Source organism: Glandiceps talaboti, chromosome 13 (assembly GCF_964340395.1).
Source record: "Glandiceps talaboti chromosome 13, keGlaTala1.1, whole genome shotgun sequence".
Taxonomy (NCBI): Eukaryota; Metazoa; Hemichordata; class Enteropneusta; family Spengelidae; genus Glandiceps; species Glandiceps talaboti.
Window position 1 is genome coordinate 19,391,740 of NC_135561.1, and position 24,370 is coordinate 19,416,109.

Here is a 24,370-nt window from a genome sequence, read left to right on the forward strand (position 1 = left end):
ATACCCTTTTTGGTATTTCAGGCGGCGGGGGGGGGGGTGCCCCTATCGATTATTTCTAAACCACGATGAACCCCCCCCCCCCCCATATCATATTCACATGCCTGGTATTGCATCATGACTCGCAGTGGACTGCTTGTCAGTCTCGCAAATACTTAATATTAGCACATCACGTAATTAGCGACTACATAGGGATGGAGTATTTTTTACATGTATTTAGTAATAATACAGTAATATCATCTTGGCAGTAAAAAGTAGGGAAAAGCATAGTCCATAAAGCTCTGCTACTAATATTGCATCGAGCACTGTTCTCTCTAGTGAGACACTTATACTTATATGAATATGTATGTATGTATGTATGTATGTATGTATGTATGTATGTATGTATGTATGTATGTATGTATGTATGTGTGTGTGTGTATAACTTTCTCTGTGCTTGCATTTTCTGTTTTCGTTGTTATTGTTTTGCTATCAATTAGTATTTACTTAAAGTGGCACAAGCTGAGTTTATAATTATAATTATAAGCTGTTTACTCAATTAAAAATAAAACCTCGATTAAACTTATAGTATAATGTTTTGTTGACATGTGTCTTCAGTAACATTACATTCTGTTTTCTGAAATTGTTAGAACAGTTGATTTCATAGCAGTGATTGCTTCAACATTTTGTTTACGTATAATGAATTACGTCCTCATTTATCTTAAAAATAGGCTTGATTGTTAAGTATGCCTGGGTAGAATACTGAGAGAACCTTTTTAAATGTGCATCTAAAATTACGCCTCAAGAAACGTTAATGAACTCAGTTTGTGTCCCTTTTAATATCCAGATATGTTTTCACATTTCATGGATTTTTTAAAATAAAATTTTTAACCGTGTAGTTTTTCGACGGAATCCACACTTTCATTCCATGGCCATAGAAAGACTTGCCATTTTAGGCAAACTGTCCTGACCAGAAACAAGTCTTTTTCACCCTTTCTTGTTTGCCTAACCGTGAAACAACACTCGCTCTCACAGTGTGAACAAGTCGGACAGTTCAAGTTATAGTCCGCTCTCAGTGTGTGAGTACTGATTGAACGGGCGATGAGGGTGGCAAGGTCATTTGTATTTTCCATACACTTTTGTAAGCGATGTATTCATATTATTATATTATATTTTCAATGGATTCGCTTTTATAAATACCAGTGTATCGCCAGTTGTATAGACAAGAGGGCGGAGTCTCAGCGTCTGTGTAAGGAAAGAAATAGAAAACACATATACCATTATTGACAGCTGAACTATTAAAACAGTGGAGTAAAGAACTGATGTGACGTACGTATGCTGGGATTTCTGTGACAGACATGACATACACCGTTTACACGTACATCTAGCTGATGTCGGTCTGTTCTGTACGGATTGTCAGACATCTTTACATGTAACAGTTCGAATGACGGTGAGTGAAAATATAGTTGCTGTGTCTTGCTCACGAATCATCACTGAATGAATTTGAGTATATACATAGTGTACGTTCTTTGCAAGCCATTCGTTGATCTAGCCACTGTACTACTCTAGAGTAAAATGAGTCTGTAGTCTAGTGCGACGGTACCTGAGCACTTCATGACAAATTGACATGTCATGAGTCTCTGCAGCAGGTAAACAATATTAAATTCAGTATCCAATTCAGCGATATTTTGTAAAAACCAGAGTGAGTGAGCCAATATTTACATCTTGTATGTGATGGTGCAAATGATATACTGGCCATTTTTATCTTGGAATAAATCAAGTTGAGGTCGACACCTTATCTCAGCAGACGACATTGAAGTTGTATCGTTGTGAGGGGAGGGCGAGATATATGGTATCGTGCTGACTGTGTTATATTATCATGGGAGAGAGAGAGAGAGAGAGAGAGAGAGAGAGAGAGAGAGAGAGAGAGAGAGAGAGAGAGAGAGAGAGAGAGACAGAGACAGAGAGAGACAGAGAGACAGAGAGACAGAGAGAGACAGACAGACAGAGACAGAGAGACAGACAGACAGACAGACAACAGACAGACAGCCAGCATTCATGATAATTTTATTTGATATAGGTATATATTTATAAATAATGCTATCAGCATACATTCCTGTAAATATTACATTTACAGACTGATACAAAATATGGGATCTGATAGACTGTTGTCTCTACATCTGACCTTATATGAACTCTTGTAAACAAAAATAGTTGTAGGCAAAGGAGAAAAACATAATTTTTGGAACATGTGCAATACATTGCTGGTCAATGTTTTCTATAGATGCCACATAAACTAGAGGGATATTCATATAGTATTCATACTTTTTGTGTGTTTAGTGATAAAGTGAGTGTGGTTTGGTAGAATGGAGTGAAGTCACAAGGGTTGAATGTTTAAAGTAATCAGTTTTGAATCTGGTCTGTCTATCTATATAATAGTAATACCAGCTAATCTCCTTATGGATATCACAGCTGGGGGAGGGATGCACACAAAAATCTAGTAATAATGTTTATGGAGTTTAGCCTTGAAAGTGTCAGTGTCCTGACTGGCTTTCATGGTGTAGTGAGTTCCAGTCCCTAATGGTTTTAGGAAAGAAACTGTGTTGATATGCTTGGCGTTTAAACTGAAGGTGCTTGAAACGGCCTCTTCTACTGGTGTGAGACTTGTCACTGACATGTGTTTCTGAATGGCATAAAGTCCTTGGGTGAGATTTAAACAATTACTGTGCCCCCAGTCAACTCGGCTGTATTGATGGGGGACCTGGTAGGATAGAGGTTGCTCTGTGAATACTTTAATCCTATGTGCTCACTGAAGATGCACCTGAATGGAACACGTAGTCCATATCTACCCATTTAGTACTGTAGTACCAAAGATAAAGTTATGTGTGAGATATTGCACAGTTTTGGCAATGTCTGATGAAATTGACTAGGCTTTTTCAAAGTTGACAATGTCTCAGTTACTTGAAAGTTTGAGGCTTTCGCTTGAGTTAATGACTACCGCCCCAAGAGTGTCAGCAGAAATAGTAATAAAACTGTTTGTGATTTCCACTTTTAGTTACGATGTATGACTCATAGGAATACAAGGCCATATATATTACTTGAAATTATCAGGTACACATTGCTCAAGACTGTCAAACATGTGGCACAAGAGCTAGCTGGGATCGCCAAAAATTACACGTGGAATCCCATTCCTGGCAGTGAACTTTCCCTGTGATTCTTGTGTCCTAACCAATATCAGAAGTCACTTACATTTCTATTATTTTTTCGTTAGATTCTGTTTGGTGGTAGCCATGAAGTGACAGCCTGAGTAACCGAGGCAAAATGTGACATACAAGTGTGCATTAGTAGACAGTGAATGATTTATTCATCATTTGATCATGATTCATAAACTTATTTGACTTTGATGAGTTACTTTTTTTCACATACACAGGTCATTGCTGATTTTTGGAGGTATTGGTAAATACTTGTTGAACCCAAGATGACAAATGCTATGGAAACAGAACAAATTGATGACGCCGTCCCACCAATACACTTACAAAGAGAAGTATTTGGTATCTGTAAAGAGGACGAAAGTGATCTCCTTGATGCTTTATTAAGTACTGGTGAAATCACTCCCGCCATGAAAATCAAAGTTCGCAATCGTAGTTGTTTCTCATGTGTCCATGACAACAATGAACCCAACGCTGTTGCTGTGACACCGTTACATGTTGCAGCAACATGGGGTAGCTGGAAATGCATCCAGCTGCTGCTGAATCAAAGGGCACAGCTGAATTTCCATCCCGAGGATTCCAGTTTCTATGACTACCAGCCACTTTATCTTGCTGTTAGTAACGCATACATGTATAATATGTTACACAAGGACCTTCGGTATGTCAAGAGTGTGCGACTGCTTCTTGAGGCAGGTGCAGTAGTGGAGTATCCAGGTATAACGAGTGCGAGAGGATCGCTTCTGAATATGGTTGTTGGCTGGAATTTTGATGCTGAAATTGTAGAATGTCTGATAAAGTATGGAGCAAACATCAGACGAGCTGATGACCTAGATAGAACAGCATTACACTACGCTGCAATGTTTGATCGTGATGCACACCACCAACATGTTCTCACGCTATTAAAATACAACCCAGATATAAACAAACAGGATATACATGGCAACACCGCTCTATCATACGCAGCTTTTCGGTCTGCTGTAAATGCCGTTCAAGCCCTTATTGAATGTGGAGCAGATCCAAACATTAAGAGCGCCAAGGGTAATACACCGTTACACTATGCTTGTCGACATGGCAAAATCAGTGTTATTAACTATCTCTTGAATTACGTGGACATAAATGCTGCTAATCATGATGGTGAAACACCGCTCGATTTAGCCGTTAAGAATTTATCTGTCTTTGCAAAATGTCTAGATCTCGCAGAACCAGATTCAAATCAAGCCAGAAGAGTGTATTTTTGTTTTCAAAATCTCCTAAATCATGGAGCCCTTATGAAGAAGTTTTGCGGTGCTACTGTACAGGCTTGTCTCGTCCGTTCGCAGGCTACTCACTTAACGGACGTGGTTTCACTGATTGTCAATAGCGTACCCCTTATTGACTTACGAAGCGTTGTTGTTCAACTCCCAAGTGATATTTCATATTCTGCTATTAGTTTTTATGAAGAGCTGATGACAATTGGCAATGAGCCAAGAAAACTACAACATCTTAGCCGTTGCTGCATCCGTAGTCAACTCGGAAATCGGTGCCATGCTGTTGTTCGGCAGTTACAACTCCCAGAGCATCTTAAGACGTATCTACTACTTGATTATCCTCCTGGTGAATTGACTTAATCAACCTTACATGTCCACCCCCATTACCAGGGTCACTATTTCTTAGTAGTAGTATTTTAGACTGCAATATGGGCTCTACCATTAAGACATGGGGATGTTTTGCAGTTACAGTAATAGAAGAATTGGGACCCCAGAAATTGAATTGTATTCCGTAGAAAAGGAATGAACTGTACGTCGAACTGTCCTGATAAGATGTCTTTCATAAACGTGTAGTAGATGATGTGTACTGTAAATGCAAACAAAATATTTTTCATTTTTCTTATTGTAGATTTTTATGCATTCTGCTTGAAGTGGCACTTTGAAAGTTTGATTGAAATATCATTATTTTCAAATTGGGCTTTACATGTACTTCAAGTATTTTTTCTGACCCAGAACGTGATGATTCAATTATTGGCGGCTGCCATAGTGATTGAATGACAAGGATGCCACAGTAACAAAATGACAAGGCTGTCAGTGATGAAATGATGAGGCTGTCACAGTGATACAAGGACAAGGCTGCCACAGTGATGAAATGATGAGGCTGCCACAGTGATGAAATGACAAGGCTGATAAGGTGATGCAATGACAAGGCTGCCACAGTGATGAAATGATGAGGCTGTCACAATGATGGAATGACAAGGCTGTCACAGTGATGAAATGACAAGGCTGCCACAGTGATGAAATGATGAGGCTGTCACAATGATGCAAAGACAAGGCTGCCACAGTGATGAAATGACAAGGCTGCCACAGTGATGAAATGACAAGGCTGATAAGGTGATGGTATGATAAGGCTGCCACAGTGATGGAATGACAAGGCTGCCACAGTGATGGAATGACAAGGCTGCCACATGGAATGACAAGGCTGCCACAGTGATCGAATGACAAGGCTGTCACAGTGATGAAATGACAAGGCTGCCACAATGATGGAATGACAAGGCTGCCACAGTGATGAAATGACCAGGCTGCCACAGTGATGAAATGACCAGGCTGTCACAGTGATGAAATGACCAGGCTGTCACAGTGATGAAATGACAAGGCTGCCACAGTGATGAAATGACAAGGCTGATAAGGTGATGGTATGATAAGGCTGCCACAGTGATGGAATGACAAGGCTGCCACAGTGATGGAATGACAAGGCTGCCACAGTGATGAAATGACAAGGCTGTCACAGTGATGAAATGACAAGGCTGTCACAGTGATGAAATGACAAGGCTGTCACAGTGATCGAATGACAAGGCTGTCACAGTCACTGTGATGAAACATGTATGTGAATATGATGTCCACTGTGCTTTAGTTTAACATCCTTCATGGTTCTACAATGTAGCTAATGTTTGGTGTACATGTATGTTAATGATCACAAAAAGTAGCCACAAAGTGTACACTTTATATTATATTTTTGGGGACTCAACTCTACTTGGCTTAGCCTTCACCTCACTTCCTCAGAACATAGCTGATAATCAAACGTGGAAGTGGCACAGGCTGAGTTTATAAGCTTTTTACTCACATGACAGTACTTGCATAAAAACTAGTGAGTAAGTTAAAGTCAACGCATGTCTTCTATGACTTTTGCAATTGCCTCAGGCAATGTTAGAACAGTGACTGCATAGTAGGAATTTCCTGAACATTTTTTTATACATAGAATCTGATAAATTGCATCAACAGATCTTTTATAAGTTATATTTTAATAACAGGTTTGAGTTCAGTCAATTGCATGTGATGGCTGCAGAAATTACACCCAGATATGTATAAACTCAACTTGTGCCTTTTTAACGAATTGTGTTTGCAATCTAAAGACTTTGCGAAGATAGGTTACAATCTTGTGTGCTTTCCATGATGTTTTATCAATGATTGACAAAATCTGACTAACCGGGTCACTCCTTTTTGTACAGATCATTATATATCACTTTGCACAAATTATAAACATTGCAGTTAAGAATGTATTTTCAGCCCTGTATAGCTCTCTGTATAATAACAGCATAATTGCAGTATATCCTATGGAACAATTTAGTCCAGTAGGATAGATTATAGTTATTTCATTATTAACTTCATACCTGGGTGATTAATAACATAGACATATTTCTGTACCATGCACTTTTACAGTGTATTTAAATTACCGTATGTTAAAAGATTGTGTTGTATATTTCAGATTCACAGAGACTATTAATAGACGACTTGTCATACATTTCAGATTTATGCAAATGTAGTTCACAAGATGTTGTGTTGTATATTTCAAACGACGTCATACATTTCAGATTTGTATTGGTCGAACTACAGTTCATGCATTTTTTATTTCATGAGATAAAAATGTGACGGCTCATATATTTCAGATTAATATATTTCGTACATTTTAGTTTAATATACTTTAAGAGACATTGATTCATACAGTTGTCTAGGTCAAACTATGGTGTGTTGTACATTTCAGAGTTGTCTAGGTCAAACTGTGGTGTGTTGTACATTTCAGAGTTGTCTAGGTCAAACTATGGTGTGTTGTACATTTCAGAGTTGTCTAGGTCAAACTATGGTGTGTTGTACATTTCAGAGTTGTCTAGGTCAAACTATGGTGTGTTGTACATTTCACAGTTGTCCAGGTCAAACTATGGTGTGTTGTACATTTCACAGTTGTCCAGGTCAAACTATGGTGTGTTGTACATTTCACAGTTGTCCAGGTCAAACTATGGTGTACGTGTTGTACATTTCAGATTCTTATAGTTCAAACAACTTGTACATTTCAGATTTAGATAGGTCAAACAACAAAGTGTCATACATTTCAGGATAATGTACATGTACGACAAAAGTCATTAAGTAGTACATTTCATATTTTGAAGTTCAAACAACATTGTTACAGTTCAGACACCTGTTAACTGACAAAATGTACATTTCAGATTACTATAGATCAGATGACAGTGTTGTACATTTCAGACACTTGTCAACTGATAAAATGTCGTCAGATTACTATAGATCAGATGACAGTGTTGTACATTTCAGACACCTGTCAACTGACAAAATGTACATTTCAGATTACTATAGATCAGATGACAGTGTTGTACAGTTCAGACACCTGTCAACTGATAAAATGTACATTTCAGATTACTATAGATCAGATGACAGTGTTGTACAGTTCAGACACCTGTCAACTGATAAAATGTACATTTCAGATTACTATAGATCAGATGACAGTGTTGTACAGTTCAGACACCTGTCAACTGATAAAATGTCGTATATTTCAGATTACTATAGATCAGATGACAGTGTTGTACAGTTCAGACACCTGTCAACTGATAAAATGTCGTACATTTCAGATTACTATAGATCAGATGACAGTGTTGTACATTTCAGACACCTGTCAACTGATAAAATGTCGTACATTTCAGATTACTATAGATCAGATGACAGTGTTGTACATTTCAGACACCTATCAACTGATAAAATGTTGTACATTTCAGATTACTATAGATCAGATGACAGTGTTGTACATTTCAGACACCTGTCAACTGATAAAATGTTGTACATTTCAGATTACTATAGATCAGATGACAGTGTTGTACATTTGAGGTTCATTATAGATCAAACAAATTCATATATATATTGAGCATCAACTTGTAATTGTTACAATATGTTTACTATTTCTGCAGCAACTTTTCAAATGGGAAAATTCAGCTGCTAGAACAGTTTCAGTAAACTGCCCAACCATCAGAAAAGACAAATTGTATATATGTATATTATATGATAAGAGATTATAATAGTCCCTGTGTGTTGTAGTAATAATTATAGAAATGTTAAATGAAAAGGATGATGTAATTATACAGTGGACTTGATATGCCTTGAGCTCCTCCATGCTAACTGGAATGTTGAAATGGGAAGGAGATAGAATTTTGGATTTGGAAAAAGGGGTTTATTGTGACGTGGTCGCACTTAAAATGTGGCCCCATGCCAGTCAGAAGAGAAGTTAGCACCGTGACTACAAACAGATTCCATTACAAGCAGCCAAAGTCAAAAAGTATTGATGATAAATGTATATACATTGTACATGTATAATCTCAATTTTTGTAACTCTGGCCAAAAATCAATCATTACTTCTGAGTTCACAATGTGGAGTCTGAAATACCTTTATAGTTTGATTGACAAATAAAACACTATGTCATATCTACATAGTGTAGAATGGGAAACGGTGCTCAGTCCAAAGAGTTTTGAGTAAATTTTGCAGCTATTAAAATGCTGTGTGCTTTACTTTTCCCAAATAATCAAATTTACATTATCAAAATCAGTAAGGAAGAGTTACTGCATTCTTTATGTGGGCCATGTTTGGCATGAGGCTAAGTTCATCATGGGGATGAGTTCCGTGTGGGCTGACTTCCCTTTATTCTACTCTTCAATTTGTTGTGTCTAATGCGAGGGGACGTACATTGTACATAAGTGTAGTTCTCACCTGTATGTAGATGATACAGCTATGTGTAGAAGTTTGTAGTACAGTATCTATTACATCAGGGTTTGCAAGTATTTACATGTATATTTGCAAGTAATTGCAGAACTTTCAATGTCAGTCATGATATTTACTGAGTTATAAAATGTGTAAAGTACACAATTTATTGTTTTCTATACATTTAATTAGATTATTGACAAATAAACTGTAATTTAATCTCCTCCATGTTGAATTTCCCATAGTTCCTCATGATGTCAAAGGTTACCATAAGTAAATGTTATTGTTTGTTGAATCTTGTGACAGCTAGATATTAAATGACTTTGATAAAATGTACCTGTCTATAAAAGATGGTTTCAGTACCAGCAAATTTGTTTGGTTATATAAGTCATTTTTTGTAAAGAATCATGGGAGTAGTTCAAGATAGCCAACTGAGTGAATTTCAAAGTGATTTAGTTTCGGTTACCCAGGCTCCCCTGACTTCCACCAAACCCAGTGAGTCTAGGAGAATGCTACTTCTGTGATTGGGACAAGATGGCTACTCAGAGAGATAGACCCACAACATGTTAACGTGACCTCCGTAGTAAAATCACACAGTGGCAACTCTCTTTTTTAAAAGTATTTATGTTTATCTTCCAACAAAGACAATTTGCAAAAAGGAATTATACCATGATTTCCATGAAATATATAGAGTTGATGAAAATGAAAATTAGGAATCATTTTTATCCAATCGGGACTGGTGGAAGTCAGAGGAGTCTGGGTAACCAAAACTATGAGTGCACTTGGCTAAGTATTCAAATCATTTTGCCTAACAATCACTCTATGTATATATACATCTCTTTGTAGACTGTCATAACATGTATTTTTCTGTGATTGTATATTGTTTAATTTATGTTTTAGAAAAATCACCACAACATTGACATCACACTCAGATAAAAATGTGATCAATTAGAAGGCATGATTTATTTTATGTATGTACCCATACACTACTTTTCTTACTCTTGAATTGAACTTGAATTTACCAAGAAAATTTTAACAAAAAGTTTTAGAATGTAATATGGTAAATAAAATTAATCAAACCTTCTCCCTGATAAGCTGCACTAGCTACGACTAGAACGTTTGTAAAAGCTGCACTAGCTGTGACTAGAACATTTTTATAAACCAGTCTGTTAGATGTAATAATTTAGTCCTAATATCATACACCCTAAAACAGTATTGAATCACCCGTGAGTCAATGTGTTCGTGCAGTTGTATACATAATATGATAGAGTAAATCCCATCAAATTGATTTTTGGGTCTGCACCCAAAAATTAGCTCCCCAGTGTGATCACGATGTCAATCTGTTGTTGGGTGTATTCAGGTTATATAGTGTGTCTATGTATTCTCACAAGCCAGACCGTATTTTTCTGCTGACTCAGCAAAAACGGTGAATTTTGAACAGTGTTGTAAAAAAGCCTGTGGTCTGACGACAGTGTGTATATATAGAATATAGTGGAAATTCCAAAAACATGGAATTTGATTTACTGTACTTTCATTAGCAATTTAACTCTTCACTTCTTGGTGATATTTTGCTTGATATCTTAATTATATTGTGCAGTATTTAAGTGATGTTTTCTTTTAATCAGCAGAATATGCGGAATAAAAAAAAATCCCAAATAAATTTATGCTCATACATTATTTTCACTCGTTTACGTCTGAAATGTTCAAATCGGTGGAATACTTTCTGAGATTAGAACAATTTATTTTTTATTTTCAAAAGTTGTGGAACTAGTTGCGTTGTATTTGTTTCAATGTCGGTGCATAGTTAGCTTATTTACATAAAGTGAATTTTTAGCACATTGTTGGAGAGTTGTATTTAAAAACATTCATTATTTTCACATTTCCTGGCTGAAGTTGGATGGGACAATCATCACGTAACTAACTGTATAGTATTTTTAAAAGACTTGATGCCAGTAGAATGAGAAAATTTATGAAAAGGAAAATAAACATAATATGAACAACACTGTTTTTAATCTGTAGTGTGTATTTTGGCAATGAGGGCGCTATTTCATCATGTCAGTTAGTAGAATAGAAATTTCAAAATCTGGTAAAATGTGATGAGATTTGTGGACTATATGAACGTACATATCAAATGTGTATGCTGTATGTATTTTGCTGAAATGTTCTTTATCAGTGCGTCATCATTGGTGTGTGTTTCCGTGGAATTTTGAAATTGTGTGCAAAGTGAACAGAGTATCTCTAATTTTGAATGGATGATATCAGTATTTTTCATTTAGTCACGATTATTCCATTTTGGTTTCCGCCATCTTTAAATGTCAAAACACAAGCCTAACAAAAAAACGAAAGTATTTAAAATAAATGAAGAGCGGCGTCCTTTTATAAAGAAGTTTGTGGTTTACCGTTGATGGCGCCCAAACTGTTTACCTGACGACGCCTAGTGACGTCATTGCCTAGCTACCAACACAGAATACTACAGTGTTTTCAGCGTTGCAGCAACAGTCGGCATTCTGCAATCATGTCGCTGCCATTTCTGCCTGGAAATACCTTTAACGACCCAACAGTAAGTTTTCATTTTATGTCTAAGTGTAGATCAACTCAGTAATTTTCTTAAAGAATTCATTTTTGTACTCTACAATCCCGCATTTTGCGTGAATTTCCCTGTTATTTTCTGAGTGTTCGCAATATCTTTGCAACGGCAGCCATGTTGAAATATCCCCAATGGTTTCTAAGTCGCAAGTGTTCGTTTACTTCTTAAAAATAATAACTTTCCTGAGAATATTTAGTGGTATTATAATAATAGGTTTGTAGTATGGTTTTAGATATAATTATTGACGAGAAACATTTCTTACTCCGCCGCTACTACCTTTGTGCAGCCGAACATGTTTTATTTCTAGTTTGTTTCAATGTTTGTGTTTTGCTTCTCGAGACACCAACCAACCTTCAAATGATATTTTTTACATCCATGATTCAACAACCTTTGGAACGATTTTCTGTTTTGAATGAAACTGAAAATTAAGAACACAAAAAAGGATGGCAAAATAATTCACTAGATACTGATGCACTGGTAAATTTACGTCTCAACAGAAAAGCAAATATCACCTAGCACATAGCCTTGACTACAAAAATGGGTACTCCCTGCCAAGGAGGCCAGAAATTGGCATCGGTGGAGAACCCCTTCCAGTCAATCAACTCACCGAATCTGAGCTTGACGACTTGGCTAATATGAGACCAACCCTAACATATGGTCAAGCTAAACAAGCACCGCCAGAAGACTTTATTCCAGCTCATGTTGCCTTTGACAAGAAGGTAAGTTTTGAATGTTAAAAGTAACTCAACATACATGTACACATTAGAATAGATTATGAAATCAAGAGTGGATTTTTTCTTCTTTATTTTTATTCCATTAACATTTGTCTGTAAGAGAATAAACGAAAAGAGACACAGATTTGTTGATCACAGTAATTTGACCAGAGCAAGTGCATTTTTCATCTTCTTGGGAAATTTCATACATGTATGTACACATTGTAACTATAGCTTGCCATTTACAGATGGGGGGGGGGGGGGGGTGCACCAAATCTTGAGGGTGACATTGGTAAAAATCATAGACCCTCCACCAAGTCTATGGTAAAATTCAGAAATCTCTAAAAAAAATTATATCTGTATGAATATTAGAGTAGTTATTGCCACAGAGGAACTTGCAGTTGTGATGACTGACTCCTAACTCTCAAAATAAGGATTAGAAGGTGAAATTTTAAAGCAAAATTCTTTGATTTACAGGTGTTAAAATTCAGTGCATACTTCAGACAAACTGTGCATGAGAGTCCAAATGAATATTTTCGTATCCGTCCAGTCAACATTTTCTATTACTTGGAAGATGACAGCATATCAGTTGTGGAGCCCCATGTTGAAAATAGTGGAATGCCACAAGGTAAACTGATCAAACGTCAACGGTTACCCAAGAACGACCAGGGAGACCACTGGCACTGGAAGGATTTCAATCTCGGAATCAACGTTACATTTTATGGAAAGGTTTTCCGTGTTGTGGACTGTGACTTGTTTACACAGGTGAGTTTTCCAATCACAGAATCAATGCTTCGTTTTATGGAAAAGTTTTTCCATGTTACAGAGAAAATGTCTTCAGCATTATATTTTGCTAAAACTAAAACTAAGCATGGTGTGCTGCTACATGTTGTTCAACAAAATCTGTCAATAAATTCTGTTACATGGGGTCATGTACAGTATTTAGAAAATGGTGATTTTGAAGATTATTAATGTAAGAAATGAATCAATGATTATGAAATATGGCAAATATCAAGTTACATTTGTATAGACTCTTTATTTTGACAGTTATAACAAAATATAAAAGATGTGATTATGAGTTATGAGAAAGTACAGTATGTCAGTTTCTTGTGCTAGAGGACAACTTTGCCAAAGAGAACACACAATTTTAAAATTTCAGTAACTTTAACAATATCAACCATTATGATGGAAGAAGTATAACGAAACAGTGCTGAGTTAATTTTGATCAAATATTCAACATTTTTACTACAATAACACGTCCAAGTTCAAATGATTCCAAACTTGTTACCAGAATGTACACTGCAGTAATTGGTGAAAGTGAGTTACTCAACGATTCTATTTTCTTTTTCACTTGTTTTGTAGAATTTCATGGCTCAGGAAGGTATTGATCTAAATGGTTGTGAAGCAATCCCAGCTGATCCATACAATAATAATCGCAAAGAGTCAGCAGCGTTACAAATGTTCAACACGCCGTCCAACTTTGACAAACTGAAACAGTTTCTGGAGCTGGATCGCAAAGTCTTACGATTCTACTGTATGTGGGATGACCGTGACAGCATGTTTGGTGAAATCCGTCCCTATATCCTCCAGTACTATCTCGTAGATGATACAGTGGAGGTCCGGGAAGTTCATGAACCCAATGACGGTCGTGATCCATTCCCTCTTCTTTTACGCCGTCAAAAACTGCCAAAAGATAGAACCAAGGTTGAATGTAAGTACACGTAGTTGTCTTGTACACAGAAATAGAGAAAACACTCACTTACTAGGTACATATCTACTGGTAGCCATTTTTGTACTCACGCCAGATAATCACCTCATACATGTTCACTGAGTTCAGTTCTTATAAGGGATAAGGTAGCCATGGATAATGACATTAGTTCCTATGTGTAGGCAAAAAATTGTACATGATGTACAACATTCGGTTCAAAATTTCTACTCAAAGAGTAAACAAATTTGAAGGGAAAATCAAATTTTCGTTGACGTTTTCTCAGCATCCTCAAGGGTCACTGAGAGATGTAGTACAATGGTTTTATTATGTTATTTTGCAAGCCCCTGAGTACGAAAAATGAAGCTGAAAGTTTTCAACAGTTTTCATATTATAGTCAGGACATTTATACTACAATGTGTTTTGTTTTTGATTGAAGATCAAGAAGATTGTAACCAAAAAATGTTTAAAAGTTTTTGCCTTGTTTGGTAATGAAAGGAGATGAAAATGTAGCCTGTATGCATGTGAGTGTATATATGTTTGCGTTTTTCAACATCATATATGCGCTTGTCTAGTCTGCATTGTGTTATGTGTTTAACCTTTGCACAGCATGGAAAAACAACACAACTAAAATCTATCAATGTTTCTACTTAACAGCTTCTTTCCCATCTGTCGTTATGGAACTGTCTGACCACGAGATCAAGGACTGGTATACCCCAAGAGATTTTTGCATCGGCAAAACAATTTATATCTACAACCGTCGTTTCCTTATCTACGATGTTGATGAATTCACTAAGCAGTACCTAAACCTGAAGTATGGTCTTACTGACTTCACACCTATGGATGTTAAGGGCAGTGGACATAGTGTAGCCAGGGCTGATTTACCACCATACAACGGTTTTGGTTCATTGGAAGATTCATTGCAGTCTTGCCTCTCCCTCATCCCACAACCACCCAAGAAAGACTTCATCAAAATGTTGGAGAATGATCACAAGGTTCTTCGTTTTGCTGGTGTCATGGTACGTACTATTGACTTTGCGTGTGTGTAAGTGTGTCTCTGTGTGTGTATATATATATATGTGTGTGTGTGTGTAAGTCTGTGTGTATGCTGGTAATTGAGATCACTATTTGCGTTCATATTTTTGACAGTGAAGGCACAACATTTGTGACATGAATTGTGAAATTATGTGTTTATATATTCTGATACAGGGGTAGAAGTTGAGATTTTTCATTTTGGAGATAATCAGTGCTACATATTGAAATGTACTTAGTGATAGTAATCAAGTTATTGATGTATACTTAAATCATTGGCAAAACTCAAACTGATTTTAATAAAGGTCTGTGATTGTACATGTATGTTGTAGAATTGTTTTTGGATTTATTAAAATCTAATAATAACTATTTTGTTTGTATCCCTTCTGTAGGACTCTGTCAGACCAGAAGACCAAGGTCGTCGTTTCATCATCAGCTATCGTTTAGCTGATGATATGATGATGATCTATGAACCACCAGTTCGTAATTCCGGTATTATCAGTGGTAAATTCCTAGAAAGAACGAGAGTTGCCAAACCCAGCAGTAGACCAGAACGTCCAGAGTTCTACGGTCCACAAGACATGTATATTGGTGCATGTATTGAAGTGTTTAACCATAGATTCCGTATAGTTGATGCTGATGACTTTGTTCTTTTCTACCTTGAGCAATGTGCATCTGACTTCCCTGGAAGTGAGAGAACCATTCAATCCATCAGGGAACTTAAGATGTCTCAAGCTGGAGCACCCAAACAGGCACCCATCAAGGGAGCTCCCCTTGAATTGAAACGAACGTGAGTATTTGCAATATCTCATCTTAATGAGGTAATGTAGGTTATGTGCATTAAACAAAGTTACAAACTGTCAACAATAAAGCACTTATAAGTTGTATTTGGTATCCATCACTTAATTACTACAATTGTCAAAATCGGCACTGCAATGGGGGTGGGGGAGGGGCTTGTCCAATATTGGCATGGCAACATGTTTGTATGAAAAATAGTGTCAAAATTATGGTACAAGGTGTATATTCCAATTCTACTAAAGTTTCCCTTCTGTTACAAGATTTTAGCAAAAACACTGCAGTGGTAGATACCAAGTTGAAAGTAATATGTAATGTGCATGATTACTTATCAGATATCAATTTAATATCTCCACAGACCTGGTGACAGAGACAGACTTGTCAAAGAAATACAAGCACAGCTGAGAAAGGCCAACTACTTAAATCACATGACACTTCGTGATGCTTTCCTGGGCTATGACAGAGATAGAACTGGTAAAATCGACGTGGCTGGACTGAAGAGTGTCTGTAGGAGAAATAATTTACCAATAGATGATGACATCATTGATGCTGTAAGTAGAGCTATACACCCCTATTCTTCTTCTGGAATATTCTAATTGTATTGTATTAGACTTCACCATTGTGTAAAATAGGTGCCAAGTGTATATGAGAAGTGTTGTCATACATTTGGCCCAGTTCAGATTAGGATTTGTCTAGCAGAGCTTATAGAAAAAGTTGATTCAGAACAAAATAATAATAATCCTATGTAATCCTTATGGCCCTACTGATAAGATAACACTAAACACTAGTGTGGAACCTGGGATTTAAACCCGGGTCTTTTAAGTTCAAGGCCCAGTTTGGATAAAGATTCGAATTAATGTGTGAAAAGCCGTTGTCTGACAGAGTACAGAAACAGTTGGTTGATTGAGAGTAGAAATTATAAACTGATTTTTATCTCTTACTACCCATAATAGTGAGGGTTGGGAAAGACCAAATTTTTGTGCATCACAAGAAAGTACTGTGCGTCAGTGGCATGTCAAATCAGTACAATGAACACATCGGTCAAAGTTCTTTGTCACACATTCTACTGTTCATTGACAAAGATGGTGTTAATATGAAAATTAACAAATTTTTTCTTCTTTCTTTCTACAGCTGATAGCAGAATGTGCTCTGAACAATGATGGAATGATAGATTACGATGGATTCATCCGTTTCCTCAACTGGGCATAAATTAATATCAAGAACTATGTAATTAATTCTACAACAAAATTGATGGGGGAGGGGGAATAAATTGTCACATATGTTGACCAAAAAAAAGTGACCAACTTTTCAGTTTAAAAAAATTAAAGAACTCTACCAAGTTTGTATATATGAAGAAAAACAACTACATTTCCAACCTATCTATCATAAAAATTGAAAAGTTTCATTTGACTTCCATAAATGGTTTTCTAACGATTACCAACATCTACACAAACTGTATATTATATTGGTGGTCAGCTTATAACATTCGTCACATGTTATGGACTATTAAATGATAAATTTCAACCTTTTTTTCCCTGCAAATACCCCAAAGTTGTAAATAAAGACTATGAAAATGTGTAGGTGTACAATATACAGTAGTCTAGTCTGGGTTTAGTTTTCCAATGTAGTATGTATAGTCAATAAATGGTTCAACTTTTTACAACAAAAACTGTCACATTATTAAAATTGAATATTTCTAGACACAGCTTATGTTATTGGTATTTTTATGTATTTACTAAAAGTGTTCTGTTCAATGTCAAATTTTCAATAAAAACGAGTTGAAGTGATACCCGTTGCATTGATTTGTGTGTTTATAGTGATTGCTGAAGGTCTATATGTCATGTATTATGAACTCCTTTGAGGAGTCATGATGGTTGGACAGTTAGAGTGGTTGGCTTGGAATCTACAAGCTGCAGGTTGAGCCACGTCACTGTCGTTTGTTGTGGACTGGTTTTAGTCTGATTCCTGGGGTATGACTTGAACCACTAAGCCCCTAACCCACCTCTGTAATTGGGGATCTGATAGGATGCAGGTTGCTATGTGAAGGTTTGGCTATGTGCTTATAGATGCTGCAATGGGTGGTATTCTCCTCAGGGCTTGAAATATAAAGGGTCGTCATTATACATTTGTAGATCCATGACGGGGAAATACTAGTAATTCTAAAACACTCTGAACACGGTGTAAAAGTGCTATATAAAATACTCGTACAGTAAAATGTTGATTATCTGACCCAATTATCCGAATTGTTCGGTCATCCGAACTCACTTTGTGTCTCCCCTAAAAAACTTGTTCTATTCTTGATATCCATGATCTGGTGAATGTGTGAAGTTTCATAAAATAGCAATCTAGAATGAATGAGAACGAGTTATGTTGCGCTATTGTTGTACATCATGATTCAGTGAATAAATGGGAGTGTGAATGACTTTCAAGCAATAGATAACTTTACTAGTTATACTGTCGGCCATTTGCAACCCAATTTCACTGGTCATGGCTACCCTACCTTAAGTCAGCCTCCCCTATTAAAAAAATAGAATAGTTCATGTCACCAGTGGCGTCAGTCAGATCACGTTTGACACTAGAATTTTGGAGATAAAGAATTCAGGAAATAACTCAAAAAGATAAGAAGAGTGAACCAATCAAGTCATATGTGTTATAAACCTAACAGAAACCTAAAGCTTGATTAACCAAGTAGTATATTGTATTCAGTAAAATGACCCAGAAAATGGGTTTGGGTCTTTGGGGGCTTTGTATAATATACCAGTAATCAGAAATGCAGCAGTCCGATAAAATGAAGGAAACTGTGATACTAAGGTAGTAGTAGAAGTCAGTTGAGTACCAGGTTGATCATGGAAGTAATTGATTTTATGCATCAATTTTAATCCAGTTGTCTATACAGGTTTATACTATAGTTTGGCCATATCTGATAAACTGTACCTATCAAACTTGGACTATGTGTGGTCTGTACAAACTGATTTGACAGCACAGTAATACTTACACTATTTAATTAATTATCTGTGTCACATCAAATTGTCGTCAATCAAAGTCAACAAGGCGATAGTATCTGAAATACTCTGGTGTTTATTTCTAAACAGCAAATATACATTGTAAAATCATCCTCATTACTGCATGAAACATATCACCATGACTACGGTACTTGTCATTTACTATGATTATTGGCCAGTTCCAATGACTTTGGGTTAGTTGCCATAACTACTGGCCATCACCATGACTCAAAGAATAACTGGCCAACCACTATGGTTATTCTCCAATCACCATGACTACTTGGCAGTAGCTGCTAGCCAATCAATATGACTACTAACTTTGATCAATCACTATGATTACTGAACAATCACCATGGTTACTTGCCAGTCACCATGACTACTTGCCAATCACCATGACTACTTGTCAATCACCATGACTATACTGGCCAATCACCATGGCTATACTGTCCAATCACCATGGCTATACTTGCCTATCACCATGGCTATACTGGCCAATCACCATGACTACTGGCCAATCACCATGGCTATACTGGCCAATCACCATGGCTATACTGGCCAATCACCATGGCTATACTGGCCAATCACCATGGCTATACTGGTCAATCACCATGACTACTTGTCAATCACCATGGCTATACTGGCCTATCACCATGGCTATACTGGCCAATCACCATGGCTATACTGGTCAATCACCATGACTACTGGCCAATCACCATGGCTATACTGGCCAATCACCATGGCTACACTGGCCAATCACCATAACAAGAGGCAAATCAACATGAATAAGTCTGAGATATGACTTAAAATATTACACTTCAGTTTTACAATACAGTTCTGTTTGTGATAGTGTGTACCTGAAGGTTACATGTGAATTGTCTCTAACTAAATGTTCTGGTGACTTTCTGTCATATTGAAACATCCTTGTACGTGCAGGAATGAAAGTTCATGGACTTTGGGTCCATACTTAGTAATGACAATTTATACTCACAAAATCAAAACATTTCTTGGAGGCAAATCCCAAATTTTCACAGACATCTCGTCAGTATTATCAGGGGTGACAATAGCCCATTGTAGTACACCCCTGACATTAGTATCATCAAGTGTGACAATAGCCCATTGTAGCACAGCCCTGACATTAGTATCATCAAGTGTGACAATAGCCCATTGTAGCACAGCCCTGACATTAGTATCAACAAGGGTGACAATAGCCCATTGTAGTACAGCTCTGATGATGCTGACGAGACGTCAACAGAGATTTGGGATTTGCTTCCAAGAAATTTGTTGACTCTGTGACTAGAAATTTTCAGGACTAAATTCTTCTACATGTTTTGCATTATTCTTTTCATTTATTCTTCTACATTATTTAAACTACTCAAACACATATGACATCATTCTTTGATTTCTCCCAAAAAATTCAAAAAATTCAAATTTTGATGACCAAGCACTGTTCATTCTTAATCACCTTTATTAATATTACATAATAGTGTCAATGCAGATTCATAGCTTAAAAGGTTGTAGTGTGTATTACTATGTATTTACATTGTATGTATGCATATTTTATACATGCACTGATGAAATACATGAAATGGGGCCTCAGTTACATGCTTCATCACTTTCAATTAAAGGAAACATATTTTTGTAAAGAAAAACAAACCGTCAGGCCTGATATACAAGCATTAATATGCAAGTACAACCTGTGCACATGTATATAGATTATGACATTATACATGATTTAGTAGTCAAAGTAACACATTTTAAAACTGAAAGTGATCCATCTTATTGTTAAGCATACATACATGTAATTATTACCGGCATAATTAACTTATCAAAATCTCTTAGTGTGACAAATATTATACATTGTATTACACTAGTGCCTAAAATCACAAAAGTGTGTATTGCTGCTAAAAAAAATATTATGTGTATCACAATTTGATACATTGTGTCATCATAACTGTCAAAGAAATCTTCACAAAACTCGTAATCTGGACATTTTTGCTAAACACTTATTTTCTCTTATTTTGCTGGAAAACGAAACAGCATAAAACAGAAGAAGTGACTAAAGTAAATCTTTGCACATTAACACATACCAGGCTCAGAACATGAGAAATTCATAAAATAGTCTTTGGCAACTAGTTGAAGACTGTAAAGTCACATTTTTCTAGTTGTGGAAAAATCCAGGTTTACAGTTAAGACATAAGCTAATATCATTGATGGGATGATCTTACATCTCTCAAATAACATTTTATTAAAGCCAACACTATTAGGATATCAAAGTGTATCATTAGTAACATCTATCACCCAATCTGATTACAATCCGATGTAGTGTACATGTCGCAGTTTCCTTTTGGCTGTTACGTTTACTGCTGTTTGTTCTTTTGTGAGTGCTCATTTACATACATCTGACACAATACCATAGGTTTTCTGGAGCCACATGAGAGGGCTGAGCAAATTCACTGTAACAGAGAACACACATAATCTGCTGAAACATATGGGCACAGTACTTCAGAACACTCTGTTCGAAAAGAGCATGAGCACAGAGTGCAGACATTGATGTTATTGTTATTGTTTGGAGGTTTTCTTAAGTTTCTTTCAATTTTGAATGTTGAGTGTTATATTGTAAAAAGGATTCTGGTTGGCTAATCGTAAATATGAGATTGGGTTTGGGAAAACCTATGGTATTGTGTCAGATGTATGTAATGAGTGCCTACAAAAGAACAAACAGCAGTAAGCGTAACAACCAAAAAGAAATTGAGCCATGTACGCTACATCGGATTTTAATCAGATTTATCTTGTTTCATTATGGTCTATCTATATCACCTACTTTAATACATGCCATCCGACCAAGTGATCATCGTCAGTTGTGATACATATATAAGTTATAATGTATGTCAAATTGTACAGCATGCTGTCTGTTCTTATTGCATTTGTATTATTTTTATAAAATGACAAAATGTAAATGTTTGTTATAACACTGAAAGCACACAGTCCAAAACTCTGAGATTTTCTGAATTATTCATGTATATTGTTGTTGGTGAATTGATTGTCTAGTCCCCATTGGTGCAATGCTGTACTTAGGCTGCATGTAATATTGTACCATTTATCAATAACAAGTATATGACAGAGTCTCATGGTGTGAGTGTCAGTGTGGCATACTTGTGATATATACAAGGCTGCTTGCAGTGCAATTCTCAGTACCTGAAATAGAATATTACTGTCTAGGCACATCATAAAAATAACACGCGAGAATAAGTCTAACTTCTTGTTCTATTTGGACCCTGTAGCATTAAGGTAAAAAGCTATTGAAGGTACTGAGAATTCGATCATGTTCTCTGTGGCTGTACTTCAAGCAAAGTAAGTAAAACATCCAGCAGAAAACAGTGAAAGAACAGGTGCTAATACATGTACGTCCTCTGGGAGTACTGACACTGCCACTCACACATCATAGGGTTATATGTAATAGTAATTATTACTTTACACATGATTATCTGAAACAGTAAATTTTTGTACAAAAAATAACGATGCGTTGATGTACAGGTATGGGATTTTATGTACATAGAGTGATGGAATGCATATTTGCATATGGGTAAAAATATAACGATGTGTTGATGTATGTGATTTTGCGTACATAGAATGATCAAATGCATATTTGCATGTGGGTAAAAATATTGTTTTCTGTATTATATTGCAGTGTAAAACCAATACATGTACATGTAGTATGTATACACACCAATACAAGTAATCACTGCTATATAAATGACCATAATTGTCATCAGTTTTGACTTTGTACTCAACATTTACCAATGACACAATATACATATTATCTCTCCCATACAGTTTCAGAAGTGAGAGGACTTAGGCTTATTAAGGGTTAAATCCATCATCAGCTAGTTTCAGCTTTTTTTGGATCAAGGTCAATTTATAATAAGTTTTGGGGATAGACATACGTGATTAGATATCACAATTTTTTGCACCAAAAGAAAATTCTTTTCTTATAAAATACAACTAAAAAATTGAGGGATCGTCAAACGACTGTGCATATCATACACATTTCATATTTCCTAAGAACAATTTAGATAGATAAGAAACAGGCTTCACACAGACCACTCAATACAAATATAAACAACACCACATTCCTGCCGACAAACAGGCACTGTATGTGTACACACATATCATTTGTCACTTTGAATCAATACACATGTATGTGTCAAAATCTGAGCCAGTAATGCAATAACTTTCAATAGCTTGTTTGTTTCAAGGACGTTGTGTATGTGTGTGTGTGTGTGTGTGTCTGTGTATCAGTAGGTGTCAGATGATGTTGTTTATATTTGTATTGAGTGGTCTGTGGGAAACCTGTTTCTTATCTATCTAAATTGTTCTTAGGGAACATAAAATGTGTATGATATGCACAGTCTTTTAGCGATCCCTCAATGTTAATAGTAAGTTGTAATGATAGTTGGCAAATGTGTGAAATTTTGAACTGTGTACTGTTGTGAAGGTAATGGTTTGATCTGTAAAACACAAAAATGTCAGAATTCTTGTTTCTCTTTTTGAAAAAATGATTGCACATGTTCTAAAAAAACATGAAATAAATATTCAAAGTTATGGAATGTCATGTTTTTATGACTCAATTTAAAAGATCCAAATTCATTTTTTTTAAATACATACCGTAGAAAACTGCATAAATTAAACTGAAATATTAAATCACTTTAAAAAATGTGCAATCTTTAGTCAGACACTAATCTTAAAATGAACTATTATTCAAAAAAAAACTAAAACTGGTTTAACATAGAAATATGCACAATTCAAATTTGCAAATGATTGAGTGGTGCAAATTTTTTTTAAATATATGAAAATGAGCAAAAGTTGAAGTAAGTGTTGCACTTTGCTGAGTGAAATAAAACAAATGCAATGAACATAACTTACATGAAATTAGAATACATTACTGTAAAAGTAATTTAAAATTAATTGTGATCAGAATTTAATAGTGTGTTGTTTTTTTTTACATTATTTCAAGTACAATTTATACACAAACAATTTTTTATGCTACAATCAATGTGAAGACATGTAACAGTATACATACATAAAGGGTGTGATTAGTAGATCAGTGTAGGATAAAAAACTAAATTCTTTTAGTTGGGCCTCAGATTCAGATTCACCCCCCCCCCCCCCCACACACACACACACACACTCACACACACAATTTAAAATTGTTGCAAAGAGCACAATCCATTTCAAAAAAATCAGTATGTAGTTGTGTGTAGTGAGAAAAAAATAGTTCTTTTGTTCACACTATATTTTAGTGCCTTGTATTTACTATAGCGAAAATAGTTCATTCCCCAAGTTGTTAG

The 24,370-nt window shown here is 36.0% G+C and overlaps 2 protein-coding genes across 2 annotated transcripts; both read left to right on the plus strand.

Moving 5' to 3' along the window:
• Positions 1-3,595: 3,595 nt before the first annotated feature.
• On the plus strand, positions 3,596-4,792 carry LOC144444384 (uncharacterized). Its single transcript, XM_078133798.1, has one exon. It carries the CDS (start codon positions 3,596-3,598, stop codon positions 4,790-4,792), a length of 1,197 nt encoding a protein of 398 aa, XP_077989924.1.
• Positions 4,793-11,645: 6,853 nt separating this feature from the next.
• On the plus strand, positions 11,646-17,807 carry LOC144444477 (EF-hand domain-containing protein 1-like). Its single transcript, XM_078133905.1, has 8 exons — positions 11,646-11,748; positions 12,273-12,494; positions 12,966-13,253; positions 13,851-14,199; positions 14,851-15,212; positions 15,618-16,015; positions 16,379-16,571; positions 17,152-17,807. The coding sequence occupies exons 1-8, from the start codon at positions 11,704-11,706 to the stop codon at positions 17,227-17,229; spliced, it is 1,935 nt and encodes a 644-aa protein (XP_077990031.1). The 5' UTR covers positions 11,646-11,703; the 3' UTR covers positions 17,230-17,807.
• Positions 17,808-24,370: the final 6,563 nt, after the last annotated feature.